At 38.2% G+C, this 18653-nt stretch overlaps 1 protein-coding gene across 3 annotated transcripts in view; it reads left to right on the forward strand.

Moving 5' to 3' along the window:
- Window positions 1-18653, forward strand: part of LOC130927144 (inactive dipeptidyl peptidase 10-like) — a 109733-nt gene that overhangs the window by 62339 nt on the left and 28741 nt on the right. For all 3 annotated transcript variants that reach the window (XM_057852733.1, XM_057852732.1, XM_057852734.1), the window contains 12 exons: window positions 166-320; window positions 1964-2061; window positions 2160-2283; window positions 2388-2426; window positions 5675-5782; window positions 5898-5983; window positions 6062-6109; window positions 7674-7795; window positions 8558-8605; window positions 11984-12082; window positions 13854-13923; window positions 18320-18514. In XM_057852733.1, coding sequence (XP_057708716.1) covers window positions 166-320; window positions 1964-2061; window positions 2160-2283; window positions 2388-2426; window positions 5675-5782; window positions 5898-5983; window positions 6062-6109; window positions 7674-7795; window positions 8558-8605; window positions 11984-12082; window positions 13854-13923; window positions 18320-18514 — 1192 coding nt within the window. The remainder of the gene's footprint in view (window positions 1-165; window positions 321-1963; window positions 2062-2159; window positions 2284-2387; window positions 2427-5674; window positions 5783-5897; window positions 5984-6061; window positions 6110-7673; window positions 7796-8557; window positions 8606-11983; window positions 12083-13853; window positions 13924-18319; window positions 18515-18653) is intronic.

Raw genomic sequence — 18653 nt, forward strand, 5'->3', positions numbered from 1 at the left:
CTGGTCTTGATAATTAAATATATATCAAAACGTCTTATGTAAAACAAAAGAAAAACACAATCATTAAATGCTATACATTTCAAGTTAGGATCACATTCGCCTTGATCATGATTTTATGGAAGAGAATTAGGGTATGATTTCAATTTGGATCCACTTATTTTCTAGAGCAAGTTTTGCACACTCAAGCAGCTCACTGGTGGTCACCTGATGGCACAAGACTTGCTTACCTGGCTGTCAATGATTCCCTGGTCCCAAACATGCTCCTGCCCCGTTACATGGGTTCTGCTTATCCAAGGGGCAAAGAGTACCCATACCCAAAGGTAAGACTGGATTGTAATACCTTGTATTAGTTTGTTGGTCCATCAATGGCAATCAGAGAGTAGTTATTGCAGTTATTTGTGGTTTTAGAAATATGTCAGTCCAGTTGTTAATGCAAGCAAACTGTAGAAGGAAGTGTGAAGCAGGAAGTGAAGGTTTTAAAGTGATCAACGGATAGAAAGAATTCTAGATCTTGAAAGATAACCGTTAGTATGAGTTGAAATAATTTTGATATTAAAACCACTCTTAATGTTTTCGTTTCTATAACATTTGTTTAATTAGTTTGACTAGTAGGTCGCCATTGTTGTTGACGTCGCAGGGCGTTGACGACATTGGGTTACACTGCTGAGCTTCCAGAGTATGACTCAGCAACATAAACATGTCATCTGTTTAGCACTTTCAATTTGAACCCGAGAATAGCAATAAGGAGCAGGACAGCATTGTCAATATTTCACAAGACGAGTGGTAAAAGCAAAATGAACAGGAAAGACGGGTTGAGACGAGAGAAGGACAAAACCGGTGTTCTGCCAAAATGTCTTACATTGGCGAAATGTCCCACGAGAGGGGAATTTCACACCAAAACCGTGCACTTTCGGCTTGTTTTATTTAGATGCATACAGGCAGAAGGTTCTAAAAATGCCTTAAGCTATACTTAAACGTAGTAATATCAAATAAGTGTGGTTTAAATCTGATACGTGACTAATGTGGTCAACAGATCAATATTCTGCTTTAAAGCTACCACAAGAAAACACAATGCTGAAAGGCATGAGAGGGAAACACATGCAAAAAGTAATTTTAGGTAATGAAATGGTAATATAAGACTCAATAAAAACACAAATAGTAAATACTCGCCACTTTTAACCGATGTGAGCATGAGGGAAAACCATGGTGAGAGGCAGAGAAACGAAAAAAAACAAGCCAATGTTGCAACTAGCAATGAAGGAATATAGAAAATGTCAGTATCTTGGCAACATGCAACTAGCAATGAAGGGATGTACAAACGGTCAGTATCCCGGCAACCCACCTAGGATTGGTGTAAAGACACTGCTGATGAGCTGGAATTGGATGCAAGTACGACGTTGGGAACTCATTCCACAGCTCTGTAACAAAACAATCTGACCAGCAGCAGGATGTGACAAAATCATGCCAATTGTCATACTAGCTTCGCAAGTATAGAGCACAGCTAGTCTCCCAGTACAGCCCAAACAAGTCATCACCCCCAGCGTGCATTGCGCGCATAAAACATGGCACCCTCCGTAGGTCAAAACATGTACTAAATATTATACCTTTTTAAATCAACGGCAATATTTCATGTGTTTCTAATAACATATTTTAGTAAAAGAGAACATTTGTGGCTTATTACAGCCTACAAGTCTTTAATTCCATGTTACCCTTTAAGTAATAGCAACATGAGCAATGATTTTCCCTTATGCTCCAGTGACTACGTTTTGCACATTTCATTTTTCTCCCCGCATAGACATAAGCAAGTTGTCACATATTCCATTGGTATGACCTCACTCCTCGGTCATAACGTATTCTGAATCAAGATTCAGATATAAATAATTTTAGTGTGTTTCTATTGCATTATTATTTTCCACATTTGATTTCATGTAATTCAACTAAAATACTTCTTGTATTCATCTAGATGGGTCAAATCAATCCCACTGTATCTCTTTATGTTGTTTTGCTTGATGGAAGCTCCCAAACAACTGAACTGTTCCCTCCGAACAGTCTTGTAAAGAGGTAAAACTAGAGTAAACTTGAGTTTTGGTATTCAGCCATTATTTAAAAAATAAAACTGCATTTTTATGTTTACACGACATGTCATTTATTGATTTTAGTGAATACTACATCACCATGGTGAAATGGGTGACAGTAGACAAGCTGGCTGTTCGCTGGTTAAATCGAGCACAAAACATGTCCATTCTTTCGCTCTGTGACATACACACTATTGAATGTACCAAGGTAGGATTTAAATTTTTATACGTATATACAGTCTATCTCAGACATGCATTACAAATTGTATGGAAACGATATAACATTATTTTTATGTATTCCTCATTCTTCAGACACATGTGATGATGTCAGATAAGTGGCTAGACGGACAGGTAAGTGGATCTTGCAAAACAGCATACATCTATTTTCTACTAATAGTGAACAGTTAACATTATAACGTCAGAAGAAATTGTACAAATTCACAACTTAAATTGCTTGCTCCATTACTTACTACTAGAGCAGTGACAGGCAGATTCAAACGTGGAAAGCATAGCTAAGGATTACAGGCAGCACGCTCAACACAACTAAATATTATAGCAAAATTCTATAAGGCATTAGAGTTTATTCAGTCATTCATTCATTATACAGTATGGAACAGTATGACATCTCCTATCACGCCTATGCAGATGACACACAACTGTACATTTCTGTGTCCCCACATGATTATAGTCCCTTAGTCTCCCTGAGTAAATGCATTCGTCAAATCAATGAATGGATGTGCCAGAATTTTCTCCAATTAAATGTGGAGAAGATAGAGGTGATCATTTTTGGGCCAAAAAAGGAAAGGTCAAAGATAAGCAGCCAACTTAGCACAATGTCACTTACAGCTACAAATCAAGTCAGAAACCTTGGCGTAATTATTGACTCAGACCTAAAATTTGATAGCCATCTAAAGTCCGTCACTAAATCCGCTTATTACCACCTAAAGAATATAACCAGAATTAAGGGGCTTCTGACTCAACAAGACATGGAAAAACTTCATTTTCAGCAGATTGGACTACTGCAACGGTATATTTACAGGTCTTGATAAAAAATCAGTCAGGAAGCTGCAGCTAGTACAGAATGCTGCAGCCAGAGTCCTCACAAATACAAGGAACCTGGACCACATTACACCGGTTTTGAAATCGCTACACTGGCTTCCAGTGAGTCAAAGGATAGACTATAAAATACTACTGCTCGTCTACAAAACACTTAATGGCCTTGGACCAAAATACATGCTTGACTTGTTAGATTCCTATGAGACATCTAGACCCCTAAGGTCGTCTGGAACGGGTCTTCTGCATGTTCCAAGAACAAGAACCAAGCAGGGTGAGGCAGCATTTAGTTATTATGCTCCTCACCTCTGGAACAAGTTACCCGAACGTCTGAAGTATGCTCAAACTGTTAGCTCCTTTAAATCAGGGCTAAAAACGCTTTTGTTTGGCACTGCATATCCATAACTGTCTATATATTTCAACCTACCTGCCTTCTATTCCTCTTGTGCTTATCTCCATTGCTGATTTCAATGATTATTAGTAGTAGTAGTTTTTGCTTTATTTTTATTTTTGTTTTATTTTTATTCTGTGATTAAATGCGATCATTTGTCTTGGTTTTTACGTTGTGTTGATTTAAATGTGATTTTTATGGTCTTCATGTGATGTAAAGCACTTTGAATTGCCTTGTGTTGAATTGTGCTATATAAATAAATTTGCCTTGCCTTGCCTTACAGTGAAGAAAATATTTGAACACCCTGCTATTTTGCAGGTTCTCCCACTTAGAAATCATGGAGGAGCCTGAAATTTTCATTGTAAGTGCATGTCCACTGTGAGAAAGATGATCTAAAAAGAAAAATCCAGGAAACACAATGCATGTTTTTTTAACAATTTATTTGTGGGACACTGCTGCAAATAACTATTTGAATACTTGTCTATCAGCTAGAATTCTGACCCTGAGAGACCTGTTAGTCCGCCTATTAAAATTCCTCCTCCACTCCATGTATTATCCTGAATCAGATGCACTTGTTTGAGCCTGATGGCAGCAAAGAAACACCTGTCCATCCCATACGTTCAGTAAGACTCAAACTTGTAACATGGTCAAGACCAAAGAGCTGTCCAAATACACCAGAGACAAAATTGTTGACCTCCACAAAGCTGGAAAGGGCTACGGAGCAATTGCCAAGCAGCTTGGTGAAAAAAATGGTCCACTGTTGGAGTAATCATTTAAAAAAAATGGAAGAAGCCAAACATGACATTCAATCTCAATCGGAGTGGAGCCCTACGTATGATATCACCTCGTGAGGTCTCAATGATCCTTAGAAAGGTGGGGAATCAGCCCAGAACTACACGTCAGGAGTTGGTCAATGACCTGAAAAGAGCTGGGATCACCGTTTCAAAGGTTACAGTTAGTAATACAAGAGACGTCATGGTTTGAAATCATGCGTGGCATGGAAGGTTCAGCTGCTTAAACCAGCACATGTCAAGGCCCGTCTTAAGTTTGCCTATGACTATTTGAGAGGCGTCATGGGAGCAGGTTTTGTGGTAGGATGAGAGTACCGTGTTTGGAGGAGGAAGAATGATGAGTACTATCTCAAGAACACATCCCTACTGTGAAGCATGGGGGTGGTAGCATCATGCTTTGGGGTTGTTTTTCTGCGCATGGGACAGGACCAGTGCACTGTATTAAAGAGAGGATAACTGGGCCCCTGTATTGTGAGATTTTGGGGAACAACCTCATTCCTTCAGCCAGTGTATTGACGATGGGTCGTGCCTGAGTCATCCAACATGTCAATAACCCGAAGAACACAGTCAGGAAAACCCAGGAGTGGCTCTATAAGAAGCATAAACAAGGTTCTAGCATGGACTAACCGGTCTCCAGACCTAACCCCAATAGAAAACCTTTGGCAGGAGCTCAAACTCCGTGTTTCTCAGCCACAGCCCAGAAACCTGACTTATGGGCGTGCCAAGATCCCTCATGCAGTATGTGCAAACTTGGTGAAAACCTACAGGAAACACTTGACCTCTATAATTGCAAACAAAGGCTACTGTACTAAATATTAACATTTATTTTCTCAGGTCTTCAAATACTTTATTTGCAGCTGTATCACACAAATAAACCATTAGAAATCAGTCATTGTGATTTGTAGATTTTTCTTTTTAGATTATCTCTCTCACAGTGGACATGAACCTATGATGAAAATTTCAGACCCCTGCATGATTTCTAAGTGGGAGAACTTGCAAAATAACACGGTGTTCAAATTCTTATTTTCCTCACTGTATGTGCCGCTTGATAGGTGGGGTACATACTCAATAACAGTAGGACAGCAATGGAGAGTTGAACACTTCAGAATGTTATGACAAACAGCACAAGTGATCTTAAAAAGACTTACCCACATAAATCAGGAATTTAACACCCATCAGATTAATAACCGAAATACATGGACTGAAAAGAAAGGAGGGCAGAAAAAAAGTTTTTGGTTTGACACAATTGAAGCGAGATGGCTATCAAATTTGGTCATCATTTAAATTCATAATCATTTGTTCGTCCTTGACCTAACATATCTGAATGTGGAAACACGTGTGTCTTTGTCTACTGTTTCCTCCAGACTGAAGAGCCAATGTTTTCGAAGGACCGCACAATATTCTTCATGGCATTGCCAATAAAACAATTTGAACTTGGAACATTCCGACACGTGACTATGATCTCCAACCAAGTAAAATCAAGCTTGTATTCAAATACAGTCAATTAAAGTTGGCATGGCATTATAGGTCTTTTGTTAGCTCTGTGTTTGCTTTGTCATGAATTGCATTTGCTTTTCCTTGTTTAAGGGAGAAGATGTGAAAGTTCTCCCCTTGACCTCAGGAAGTTGGGAGGTCTCTCAAATTCTGGGTTATGATGAGAGCACTGAATTTGTGTAAGTCAAATTGCAACTAGAAAAAATAATACTCTGATTAAGTGGAATACATAAAACATGTCAACGTTTGTTTTTCAGTTATTTCCTAAGTAAAGAGACAGGAACAACACAGCAACAGTTATACAGGTATTTAGGCATGTATTGCTTTTCTATACAATTTCATGTTAATATAGATAGGGAGTTTCTCCTTATCAGAGACAGAGCTTTACAAAAAGTACTAAAACAATGGATGGTGGGAGTTGCTGTTAAAACTTAAGAGAAGGTCAAATTAAATTAGGTGTAAAGGTTATAATGCATTTTAGAAATTTAACATAACATAGGCAGAGATTGAGGGCATGGCACGGGGGGCAGTGCCCCCGTGATGGCCGAAAAATGTCATTGCATTGTAACTGACCTTAGTACTTGAGTTTATTAACTTTATCTATAAATAAATTTAAAGTGGAATTTCAGATTTTTTTTTTTAACATAAGGCTTAATCTTCAAGTTAGCAGGGTTTTAATTAGTCAGTGGAGTTGATTTTAACAAATTCCTTGAAGTTACAGGGCTCCGGAGTGGCTAAGCTAGCACAAGTCAATAGTGCCAGCTTAGCATACCAATAAAGAACAACATATGCACGGATGTGAATCATCGATGATCCATGCAATCAAATAGTATTGGTTATGTTTTCAGGATAAAGTTATTAAAACTTACCATTGCATGTCAATAACTGTAGTGTGAACAGCAACATTTGTAATCCAGCAGCTCTGCAGGGAACAGGCTGTCTAGGCAAGCAGGGCGGAATGATATCACATAGTTTTTTTTCACCGCTGATTTTTTTTTTGTGGGAACGAAAGGGGCTCCCCAGCAGACTGAGCACGAGTGGCCGAAGCAATCCTCCCTTTGGTGGTCGCATTACGCAAAAAATAGTCCTCCAGAATGAGATGAATTGTGGCAGTTTGGTGTGACATTTGTTTTGGGTATATGGAAAAATGATCTGCATTTTAATGTATTTGACTACGTTAGATCTGTTAATATCATTTTTTTATTGGCATGCTAAGCAGGCAACATTGACTTGCACTAGCTTAGCCACTCCGCAGCCCTGAAACGAACAAATAACTGACAAACTGTCCGGAATTTGTTGAAATCAACTCCACCAACTAATTACGGGTAAACCCCCGCTAACTCGAAGATTAAGCCTTTTGTCAAAAATTCTGAACTTCCCTTTCAAAATAAAGACCTAGCAATTAAAATGTTGTCTATTAAAGTTGTAAAGCAATAAAACTAACAAAAATGAATTAAATGAGAATGAATCATACAAAGTGATGAGTCCAAACTAGCACCTTAGAGACGATCCTTTGCTTTGCTTATCTAAAACTACACCTGAGGAGGTAAGATGGATATTTAGTAATTTCTTTAAACCTAAGCCTTCAAAGTTAAACAACAACTGAGCTTGAACCAAGAATTTAACAAGAACAGTGTCGAGATTTATATATATAGTAAATTTTATTGCTGACACTGCGCTTCGGGGTCATCAACATGTTTTGACCCCCTCCCACATGCATCATAAATATCCCTATCTGTGACTACATTGCTAGCATGTTTTTGCTTGTTGCCTATTTTACTTATGTGTCATTTGCCCATTTTTTACATCATTACTGATGCAATGTCATCCAAGCCATGTATTCATAAAGATGTCATCCTTCTCAATCAGGGTCTTAGCTGTGGAGCCATTTCAAAAAGAATGCCTCACCTGCTCTCTCTTCAAGTCACGATGCACTTACTACAATGCTGTCCTGAACAGCAACTATCAGTATGTTCTTCTCCAATGCAGAGGTATGCCATCAAGTTTGATTAATTGTTTACAATTTTTGACTTTTTAAATTTGTTACAAATGTGTCATCACAGTCCCATACCGCAAATACACACAGCATAACTATTCAACTCTAACTGGTCTATATTTTCAGATACCTGCCTTTTCCCATGGCAGTCTTTTTATTATGTACAATGTATGTCAATGTCTCATTAGTTCAAACTTTTATTTCACCATGTTTTTACTATTCTCATTAAAAAAAAAAGTCTTAAGTCTTTCATAAACTTAAGAATAAGAGAAATACATTTACAATAACTGAACATTTTTAGGCTATTGACAAGCTATGGAAAGCCTGCTCAATAGGTCTGTAAAATATTTCCACACGGCTTGGATTGTCCACATTTGATACACACCAGAAGAAGAAACTCTCATCCTCCTCATCTCTGCTAATGTCAGGTGCTTAAGGACTAAATCACCACTAAAAGCAGTTTGACTACATTCACACTTATATTATATGGTTCTCCATAATAACTATTCATCATAATGACATACGTTTCTTTATAAGTTATTAATTTTTGCTTCTCTTACAAATTAACATACTATAAGCTAAACACTATTACCAGCATTGTTTTTTTTGTTTTTTTCTTAACAGCCAGTTTGCTTTACAGTTTATCACAAAAGGGAAATAAATCAAGGTTTTTAAAATATGGCTCAATAAGGCTGACTTAAGTTTATTAGTGAATTCCACAAGTCTTACGGTTTCTAATATTCTTTAATTTCCCAAGGCCCTGGAATACCCCAAACTACTGTGCACCGATTGGATAAACTAAAAGGTAAGAAGACAAGCATGAAAAGGGAACATATATATTGTTTTGGAAATTACATTCTGTTAATACCAGGGGTCTCCAAACAAGTCCTCAAGTGCCACTGTGGGTCCTGATTTTTGTTCCAACCGATCAAGCACAGACAGTTTAACCAATGGGGTTTCTGCAAAAACAAGCAGCACCTGACTGCAATGAACTGATTACACTTGTAAAACACCAGACTGGTACAAAGGTGTCATCTTTTTTTTTTTTTTTTTTTTTTTTTGGAATGAAGTCCTGCATCCACTGCGGCCCTATGTATAGGAATATTTTGGAGACCACTGGTTTATAGACAAGTTCCCTGGGCGAAACATGGGTGGTGCCATCTTTGACATTTTCTGCTAGAGACTTCCGGTTTAGACAGGACAACATAAAGTGTGGTTGAAGTAAGCAGTGAGTAGACAAGAGTTAAAACTGCAAAATCAAACCAGAAGAACCCACGGAATCTCCAAAACCGGATTCAACAAGACGTACAGTGGGGTAAATAAGTATTTAGTCAACCACTAATTGAGCAAGTTCTCCCACTTGAAAATATTAGAGAGGCCTGTAATTGTCAACATGGGTAAACCTCAACCATGAGAGACAGAATGTGGAAAACCCCCCAGAAAATCCCATTGTTTGATTTTAAAAGAATTTATTTGCAAATCATGCTGGAAAATAAGTATTTGGTCTGTACCAAAAGTTCATCTCAATATTTTGTTATGTACCCTTTGTTGGCAATGACGGAGCCCAAACGTTTTCTGTAACTCTTCACAAGCTTTTCCCACACTGTTGCTGGTATTTTGGCCCATTCCTCCATGCAGATCTTCTCTAGAGCAGTGATGTTTTGGGGCTGTCGTTGGGCAACACGGACTTTCAACTCCCTCCTCACCCCGTGGCGTCAAAATGATAACAAGAACGGTGAGCAAAAATCCCAGAACCACACGGGGGGATCTAGTGAATGACCTACAGAGAACTGGGACCACAGTCACAAAGGCTACTATCAGTAACACAATGCGCCGCCGGAGACTCAAATCCTACAATGCCAGACGTGTCCCCCTGCTGAAGAAAGTACACGTCCAGGCCTGTCTGCGGTTCGCTAGAGAGCATTTGGATGATCCAGAAGAGGACTGGGAGAATGTGTTATGGTCAGATGAAACAAAAAAATAACTTTTTGGTAGAAACACAGGTTCTCGTGTTTGGAGGAGAAAGAATATTGAATTGCACCATACCCACTGTGAAGCATGGGGGTGGAAACGTCATGCTTTGGGGCTGTTTTTCTGCATAGGGACCAGGACGACTTATTTGTGTAAAGGAAAGCATGAATGGGGCCATGTATCGAGAGATTTTGAGTGAAAATCTCCTTCCATAAGCAAGGGCATTGAAGATGAGACGCATGACAATGATCCCAAACACACAGCCAGGGCAACCAAGGAGTGGCTTCGTAAAAAGCATTTCAAGGTCCTGGAGTGGTCTAGCCAGTCTCCAGATCTCAACCCCATAGAAAATCTGTGGAAGGAGTTGAAAGTCCGTGTTGCCCAACGACAGCCCCAAAACATCACTGCTCTCTAGGAGATCTGCATGGAGGAATGGGCCAAAATACCAGCAACAGTGTGTGAAAAGCTTGTGAAGAGTTACAGAAAACCTTTGGCCTCCGTTATTGCCAACAAAGGGTATATAACAAAGTATTGAGATGAACTTTTGGTATTGACCAAATACTTATTTTCCACCATGATTTGCAAATAAATTCTTTAAAAATTGAACAATGTGATTTTCTGTTTTATTATTATTTTTTTTCCCACATTCTGTCTCTCATGGTTGAGGTTTACCCATGTTGACAATTACAGGCCTCTCTAATATTTTCAGGTGGGAGAACTTGCACAATTAGTGGTTGACTAAATACTTATTTGCCCCACTGTATATGAAGATCTGGGACTTTCTGTGTTGTGCGTTTGTCCTTATCTCTTTGTTGATTGTTCATGGACAAAATTCTAACAGTCTGTCCAGCCTGTGTTAACATGAAGAGTAGACTGATACGCCGGCCACTTGAGTGAACAAATCCGGCAAAATTACAAATAATATTACAGTTGCCGAATGCAGAAGGGCTGACACAGATTTTGTTGTTGCAAGAAAATGCTACAAGGTATTGTTCATCTGGTTAGATTATAGTTATGGTATTATCACACATTTACATATAAACACAAATAGTATATCATTCTTTTTTTTTATTTTAGATGTATTTAAAACGATTGGCGCATGTGCAAAACAGGTCTGTTACATCCCACGGACGGCTCGCTAAGGGCGCAACATAAAACGAGCCACACGAGTTCACAAGTGGCACAATTATTTTACACAGTCAAACTCGCAATGAACAAAATATACAAAATGCAAAAGAAGCTCGGCTATAGGGTAAGCCCAGGCCAAAACAACAAACAAAAGGAATCCACACTTAAACCCTACCTGCTGACTAAACCCTGATCGTAAAAAGGAAATAACAAAAAGACAGCCACTACCCTAGCTTCTTCAACCAACAAAGAGGAGAAAACTGGTTGAACAGAAATGGCAGCTTACCCTTACTACTTCAGTGCTCTTATTTACAGTGGTGAACAAAAAAACGATCCAATAACAAATAAACACAAAAGACCTCACCGGAAAAAGCGGGAGTGTATCAAACTAGCGATCAAATGCACACGAGAGTCTTTTTGGTGGCACGAGCTTGGTTTCACATCTGCCTTCATGAACATGTTGTCCTCCCATGTCATGATGATGGCAGATGGATGTGGTATTTCCAATTTGTCTTTTTGGAGGGATTTTGATGAGTGATGCCACTCCAGCTCCAATGTTGTTTTGGTTAGAGAAAGTGTAAAACGGAAGTCGCGAGCAAAAATGCGGAAGTAAAGCGGAACAACCTCTGAAACTTGTCAATACTGTTGGCATTGTCAACTTGACTTAACCTTTTGACTTGACTTGACGTGCCCACGACAGAAAAGACTTGGGACTTGGTTGAGACTCGGATCAAGTGAAAGCAACTAGCTTGTAATTCGGATCAGAGGGACTCGTGCAATTGTCTGCTAGCTTCTAAGTGAATTCAATTTACCCATTAGGTCTGATTCACTGTGCTGTAACTTTCTATCCACTAAATGCCAGCGGTCAGTTATGAAGACACCTGTAAACTGTTTTAAGATGTGGGGAATAGTTGTAGTTTTAGCTTAAAACATTGGTGAAGATACAATGACCGGACAAAGACTTCTCCTTTCCTCCAGCAAGTTCATGCTTATAGTGCAGTTTGCGTCATATATTTTTTCATTTGCACCATTCATGTTTTGTCTGTTAATCTGTCTAATCCATTGCTGTAATTGTCACTAACAGATTTCATGACTCTGGAGAGAAACACAGTATTACAGGAGACTCTCATCAACCGGAAATTACCAAAACGGGAAAAACGAACTGTTAAAATCAACAACGTTGGTATGCAATTTATGCCCTATGTTTAAAGTTTATTATTGTGTGTCAATTTTCTTTACTAACACCAAACAAACGTTACAACAAAAATTGCAACCTCTCTCGTTTCTGTCAGTCTGCCCCATGGCAGCTGTGGATACATTTGTTTCTTGTCTCCACTTAGTGTGGAGCAGGGTTGTTAATCTTACTTTAAAAAAGTAATTGATTACAGTTACAAATGACTTTACCCAAAAAGTAATTCCGTTAGTAACTCAGTTACCTGAATGTAAGAGTAATTAGTTACTTGGCAAAATAACTGGTGATAATTTTCATGTTTTTTGTTTCTCAAAAAAACAAAACAAAACAAAAAAAACAGGTCACACAATGTGAAGTTTAAAGGGTTTTTTGGGACAATTGGCCCTAGCCCAATTCTTTACCCTTAGCCTAACTAGACACAGGGGTATTGCGGATATTGCGATAACTAGATACTGTAGTGGAAGTCATTTAATGTTGTGAATCAACCGTTAAAGTACTAAAATTGCTCCCGTTATTGCATTAGTTCCCTTCTGTCTACTTTTGACATGTGTAAGTTTTAAAACTATTTCATTATTTAAAGATAGATTTATGTCAAGATTTTGCCGATTTAGGAGGATTTTAGATAAAAAGTTACTTAGGTTCGCTAGGAAGGTTCTCTACAACAGAGCCTTACTGAGGAGTCTACTGCTTTAAGATGGCGGCTGTTTACTTACGCATCTAGTTCTTTATTATACATGTTGCTAATGCAGCCATGTTTGTCATTTGCATCTAGTTCTGTATATATGTGATATCTACCGAAGCATCATGTGAGCGTAGTTTGTAGGCTGTCAACTACAGTCAGGTATTATTGGAGCCACGTAGCATAGTAGCATCGCGTTTGCAAGGGCGTCACCCTCCCTTGCCTTCTCCGCACTCCTGCTCTTCTTGCTCATCTCCTTGAGTCCGTGTTTCTCAGACTTTTCTCGCGTCAGTCAACCAACATATAAACGCACGCCTTTCCCGCCTCAGTAACGGTAATGCCGTTGCCAAGATGAGAAAAGTAATTAATTAGATTACTCGCTACTGAAGAAAATAACGCCGTTAGTAACGCCGCTATATTCTAACGCCGTTATTAACAACACTGGTGTGGAGTTAATGAAAGCGCTATATAAATTCAATCCATCATCAATATTATTACTATTAACATTAGAACAATACTATTCATTTGACTTTCAAGCCTAATTCATCCAAAAAGTAAACATGCACATACTGTAAGCAGTCATAGATGGAAAACTTATATGTCACGTTAAATCTCCAATTTATTTTGGCAAATTGAGAAAAAAAACTGCCTATCTGACAAACCTTTTCTATTTCTTATATTGTGTTTACTCTATGAGATGATGTAATTAACAGTAAGACACCTTAACTAGAATTAGATGGATTCAAAAGTCGACTCATTTTTCACTCAAAGCACAGATATTCAGTAGTAATATACTGTAACTGTAACTCATACATAGCACGATAGAGTCAGACCTAAACAGTCTTTGTTTACAGTTTGCCTCGTTCGGCTTACACTGTAAAAAATAACCCTGTTTTTCTGGGTTGATTCAACTAATGTTTTCTGTATTTATCACGGTTCTTTGTTGACTGTAAACATGATAAACCGGATTAAAATGCAAGTCTTTGAATGGATTTTACCGACGTTAACCACTATTTTTAGACCAATTACACGTATACTAAATAAAATTATACTGAATGACTTTGCTGTATTCTTGTTTTGCAGCTCTTCGTATGGAGCTACTTGTCCCCAATGATTTTGATGAAACATATAAACATCCAGTACTTCTTATTCTGTGAGTTTTTACTAATACACATTATTTATTACACATTTACATACATGTTGTATTGATTTTGATGACATATTCTTAAAATAAGACGTGAAAAAAACAAAAAATAATAATACGATGGTACCTTGACATACGATCGCATCGACATACGATCCTTTTGACATCCGCCGTAAAATTTTATGACAACATGCTTGAAATACCACTATTCTATTGTTTTCCCACAAGACGGCAGCACGGCGGATTTTCTTGCGATAGAAATCAACATGGGTCCCAAGAAAGTTAGTGCAGGTAGTGAAAAAAGGAAAAACATGACGCTTACCATTGAAATTAAGATGGAAATGATGGAATATGTCTAGGATCTCGACGGTCCTCCTTCAACCTCTGTTCAATGACAGTTATGATTTTTGTAACATCAGCAAGGAAGTCGCCAGCTCCGTCAGGTTTTTAATGATTTATTTCAGAACTTATGCAACACAACTGCTACTGTCTACTGTCCGCCGTAGCTGGTGCCAACAACAGAACATGAAAAGTGAACGTAAAAACTCTCTCAAAAACAAAAACACCTCTCTCAAACTCTCGTCAGTAACACGGAGCGTTCAGGAACAGCTTGCAAAACACAACCGCCACATTAGAACCCGATTCATCAGATTGTGATTATTAGACAATGGTGTCAAAAAGTATCTGAACCTTTTGGAATTTCTCACATTTCTGCATAAAATCACCATCAGATGTGATCTGATCTTTGTCAAAATCACACAGATGAAAAAAAGTGTCTGCTTTAACTAAAACCACCCAAAATAGGTTTTCATATTTTAATGAGGATAGTATGCAAGCAATGACAGAAGGGGGAAAAATAAGTAAGTCAACCATCACATTTAATATTTTGTGGACCTCCCCTTTGGCAGCAATAACTTCAACCAGTCGCTTCCTGTAGCTGCAGATGAGTCTGGCTCATCGATCAGGACTAATCTCGGCCCATTCTTTTCTACAAAACTGCTGTAGTTCAGTCAGATTCATGGGATGTCTGTCATGAATTACTGTCTTTAGGTCATGCCACAGCATCTCATGGGGTTCAAGTCTGAACTTTGACTTGGCCACTCCAGAACATGTATTTTGTTCTTCTGAAACCATTCTGAAGTTGATTTACTTCTGTGTTTTGGGATCATTGCCTTGTTGCAGCATCCATCCTCTTTTTAGCTTCAGCTGACAGCCTGACAGATGGCCTCAGGTTTTCTTGCAAAACATCCTGATAAACATTTGAATTCATTCTTCCATTAACCCTTGAGAGTCGAAGGACGCGCCGGCGCGTCCTCAGCGCACGTGGTCTTTGAAGCGCCCTCACGTTTTAATTACGTCACCCTTATGCCTTTGGTTGGTCTCGTTTTAAAGTGCGGAAGTTGCGGTTTACTCTCGTTATTATTTGAAGTCAATCGACCAACTAGAACGTGAGATATTGTCATTTAAGTTTTATAGTTTTATTGTCCTCTCAAAAAAACATTAAAACGCTGCATGGATCATTTGTTTATGTCTATATTTCCATCATTTCTTTTCCTTTTTCAAAACGGAAGCTCCATGAAAAAAACACAAATCAAACGAACCCTTTCGAAGTCACAGTGGAAGCACAAAATGCGTTTTGTTTTGTTTTTTTTATAAATATAACTGCCGCGCGAGGTTCTACCGAACGAGAGGGGAGGAGTGTTCTGAAGCAGCGAGGTGGCGAGCGAGGCCGTTTGGTTCGAGCAGCGACTTTGTGTGACTTTGACAATGAATGGAAAACTAAATTTAGCGCAAGAAATTGTGCTTTTTGATCAACTTGAGGAAGAGGATGGTCCAAATTCGTCATCATCGTCTTCTTCGGAAGAGTCCTCGAGTGAAGATAGTGACGGATTTGAACACGTGGGTGACGCCATCGACGAGCAGAGGTAAGCCAACTCACTCTTTTTTTTTTTATGATGAAAAAGTTTCTTTTGAAAGTTTCTTTTTATATTGCAAGACAAAGTTAATTTTGATGCAATATAAGTGTGTGTTTGTGAATATAATAATAAAATGTGCATATCAGATCAAAGTCGTACGTGCACTGTGGGTATCCCAGGCAGGAATTTATAATTTGTGGTGTTCTACTTTCTATATGAAGATTAGGGATGTAGCACATATTCAGCTATGGTATTCTTTCTATTGTCATACATATAAATTTCCATTATTATTTATTGCTGTATATATTTTTATTTTATACTTTATTATTTTCATAAATACTGACTTTTTTCATGTACATTTATAGTGACAATGAAAGTAAAGTGAAATGAAAATGGAAGGGTGGAATGAGGACCAACACACCATGGAAGTGTGAGCTGTGTGATGTAGCCCTGTGTCTAATTCCAGAACGAAACTGCTTTTCAGAGTGGCAAGCCTGACAAAAATTTAACTTGTTTATTGTAAATATTTTTGAAAATACTTTTTTTTCCAATGTTATATATATATTTTTTTCCCCACAATCAGCATTCTCAATTTGGGTATATAAATGTGTGTTCAAGAAGCTTGATTGTGTGTACATAGTTTTCATCAGGTGATGGGCCGCAATACCTAAACTCATAAAGAGATGGCCTCTAAACACTTTTTGTGTTAGATGGTATATATTTTTTCACTGTTCTTCACTGTTTGGTCTGCTGTATATAACCTGTTTTGACTAGAGCATGTATAAAGGCAAAAATTGCCTATGGCTATACCTGTTGTTTATGTTGAATTGTCAAATATAAGACTATTTATTCTAAATTTTTTTGGTTGAATGTTCATCCTAACATGTTGAATAAATATTACAAAGTTTCAAAACGGTTCGTTACGCATGTTTGGTTGTCAATTGGACATCAATATTAAAAAATTTGAGAAAACGATTTTGAAATTTTTGGTCTTTTTGGGCCCAAAATGATGATTTATAATTGGTTAGTGAAGGAAACAACAGTTTGGACATGAAGTTCAAGGTGTCACAAAAAAAGGGACCAAACCAGGTCATCGTAAACAATTCTTTCTTTGAAATATAAAGGGAACTTCAAAGGCATGCAAAATCAGACGAAATAGGCCCAGACCTTAAAGGGTTAATGATTGGAAGTTGTCCAGGCCCCGAGGGAGCAAAACAGCCTCAAATTATGATGCTCCCTTCACCATGCTTCACGGTAGCGGTGAGGTGTTGATGTTGATGGAACGTGAGGTGTTGATGTTGATGATCTGTTCCATTTTTCCTCCACATATGACATTGTGTGTTACTCCCAAATAATGAAACTATGGTTTCATCAGTCGACAAAATATTCTGCCAAAACCTCTGTGAGGTGTCCAAGTGCCTTTTTGCGAACATTAAAGGAGCAACAATGTTTTTTTTAGACAGCAGTGACTTCTTCCGTGGAGTCCTCCCATGAACACCATTCTTGGCCATAGTTGTACATATAGTTGATGTGTGCACAGAGATATTGGGCTGTGACAATGATTTCTGTAAGTCTTTAACAGACACTCTAGGGTTCTTTTTTTACCTCTCTGAGTATTCTATTATTATTAGTATTCTCTATCTATTCTAACTATTGGCGTCATCTTTGGTGGACGGCCACTATTTGGGAGAGAAGTAACAGTGCCAAACTCTCCATTTGTAGAAAAAGTCTCTGACTGTCGATTGATGAACATTCAGACTTTTAGAGATGGTTTTGTATCATTTCCCAGCTTCATAAAAATCAACAATCATTGATCGTAGGTCTTCAGACAGCTCTTTTGACCGAGCCGTGATGCACATCAGACAATGCTTCTCATCAAGACAATTCTGACCAGGTGTGTGTTTTATTGTTGGCAGTGCAGCTTTAAACCACTCAGCAGTGATTGGGCACACACTTGACTTAAATTGTGTGGTAAAAATTGGTTTCAATTGCTCTTTACGTCTCCTTAGGCAGAGGGTTCACTTTTTTTCTTTCCCCTTCTGTCATTGTTTGTATGCTATCCTCATTAAAATATGAAAACCTATAAATGTTTGGGTGGTTTTAGTTAAAGCAGACAATGTTTTTACATCTGTGTGATTTTGACAAATATCAGACCACATTTAATGGTAACTTTATGCAGAAATGTGAGAAATTCCAAAAGGTTTTTCATTTTTTTATGACCCTGTATTGTTATTGTTCTGGTTTGTAATCATAATTAACTTGTTTTGCTATGTCTAATAGCTATGTGTAATTGTACCTGCACTAATTATAAAAGATTTAGCGTAGGTTTTTTGGGCTATGGAATGAATTAATCGAATTATAACTTATTCTTATGAGCAAATCCCGCTTGACATACAATTCGACATCCATTTCGACTTACAACCAAGGTCCTGGAACGAATTAAATTCATATGTAGAGGTACCACTTTAATTGCAAAAAATATTTTTTAGTGACAGTACGCCTGGTGGTGAGACTGTGAGCGACCGCTTAAGCATCAGTTGGGATTCCGCACTTGTCAGTTCAGCGAACGTCATCGTGGCTCGACTGGATGGTCGAGGAAGCAGCCTCCAGGGCCAGAAGGTCCAGCATGGGGTCCACCAGCGATTGGGCACTGCTGATGTTGCTGATCAGATTGCATTTATAGAGTGAGTTTTTTTTTTTTTTTTTGAAATCCTGAAAACTATAATTCAAACGAGTCACTATTAATGATAAATTAAATACACAATGTATTCATAAGTAATCTTGTGAATAATACTTTGATGTGAGGAGTTAATGGATGAGGAA

The sequence above is a fragment of the Corythoichthys intestinalis genome, chromosome 12 (genome assembly GCF_030265065.1).
Source record: "Corythoichthys intestinalis isolate RoL2023-P3 chromosome 12, ASM3026506v1, whole genome shotgun sequence".
Taxonomy (NCBI): Eukaryota; Metazoa; Chordata; class Actinopteri; order Syngnathiformes; family Syngnathidae; genus Corythoichthys; species Corythoichthys intestinalis.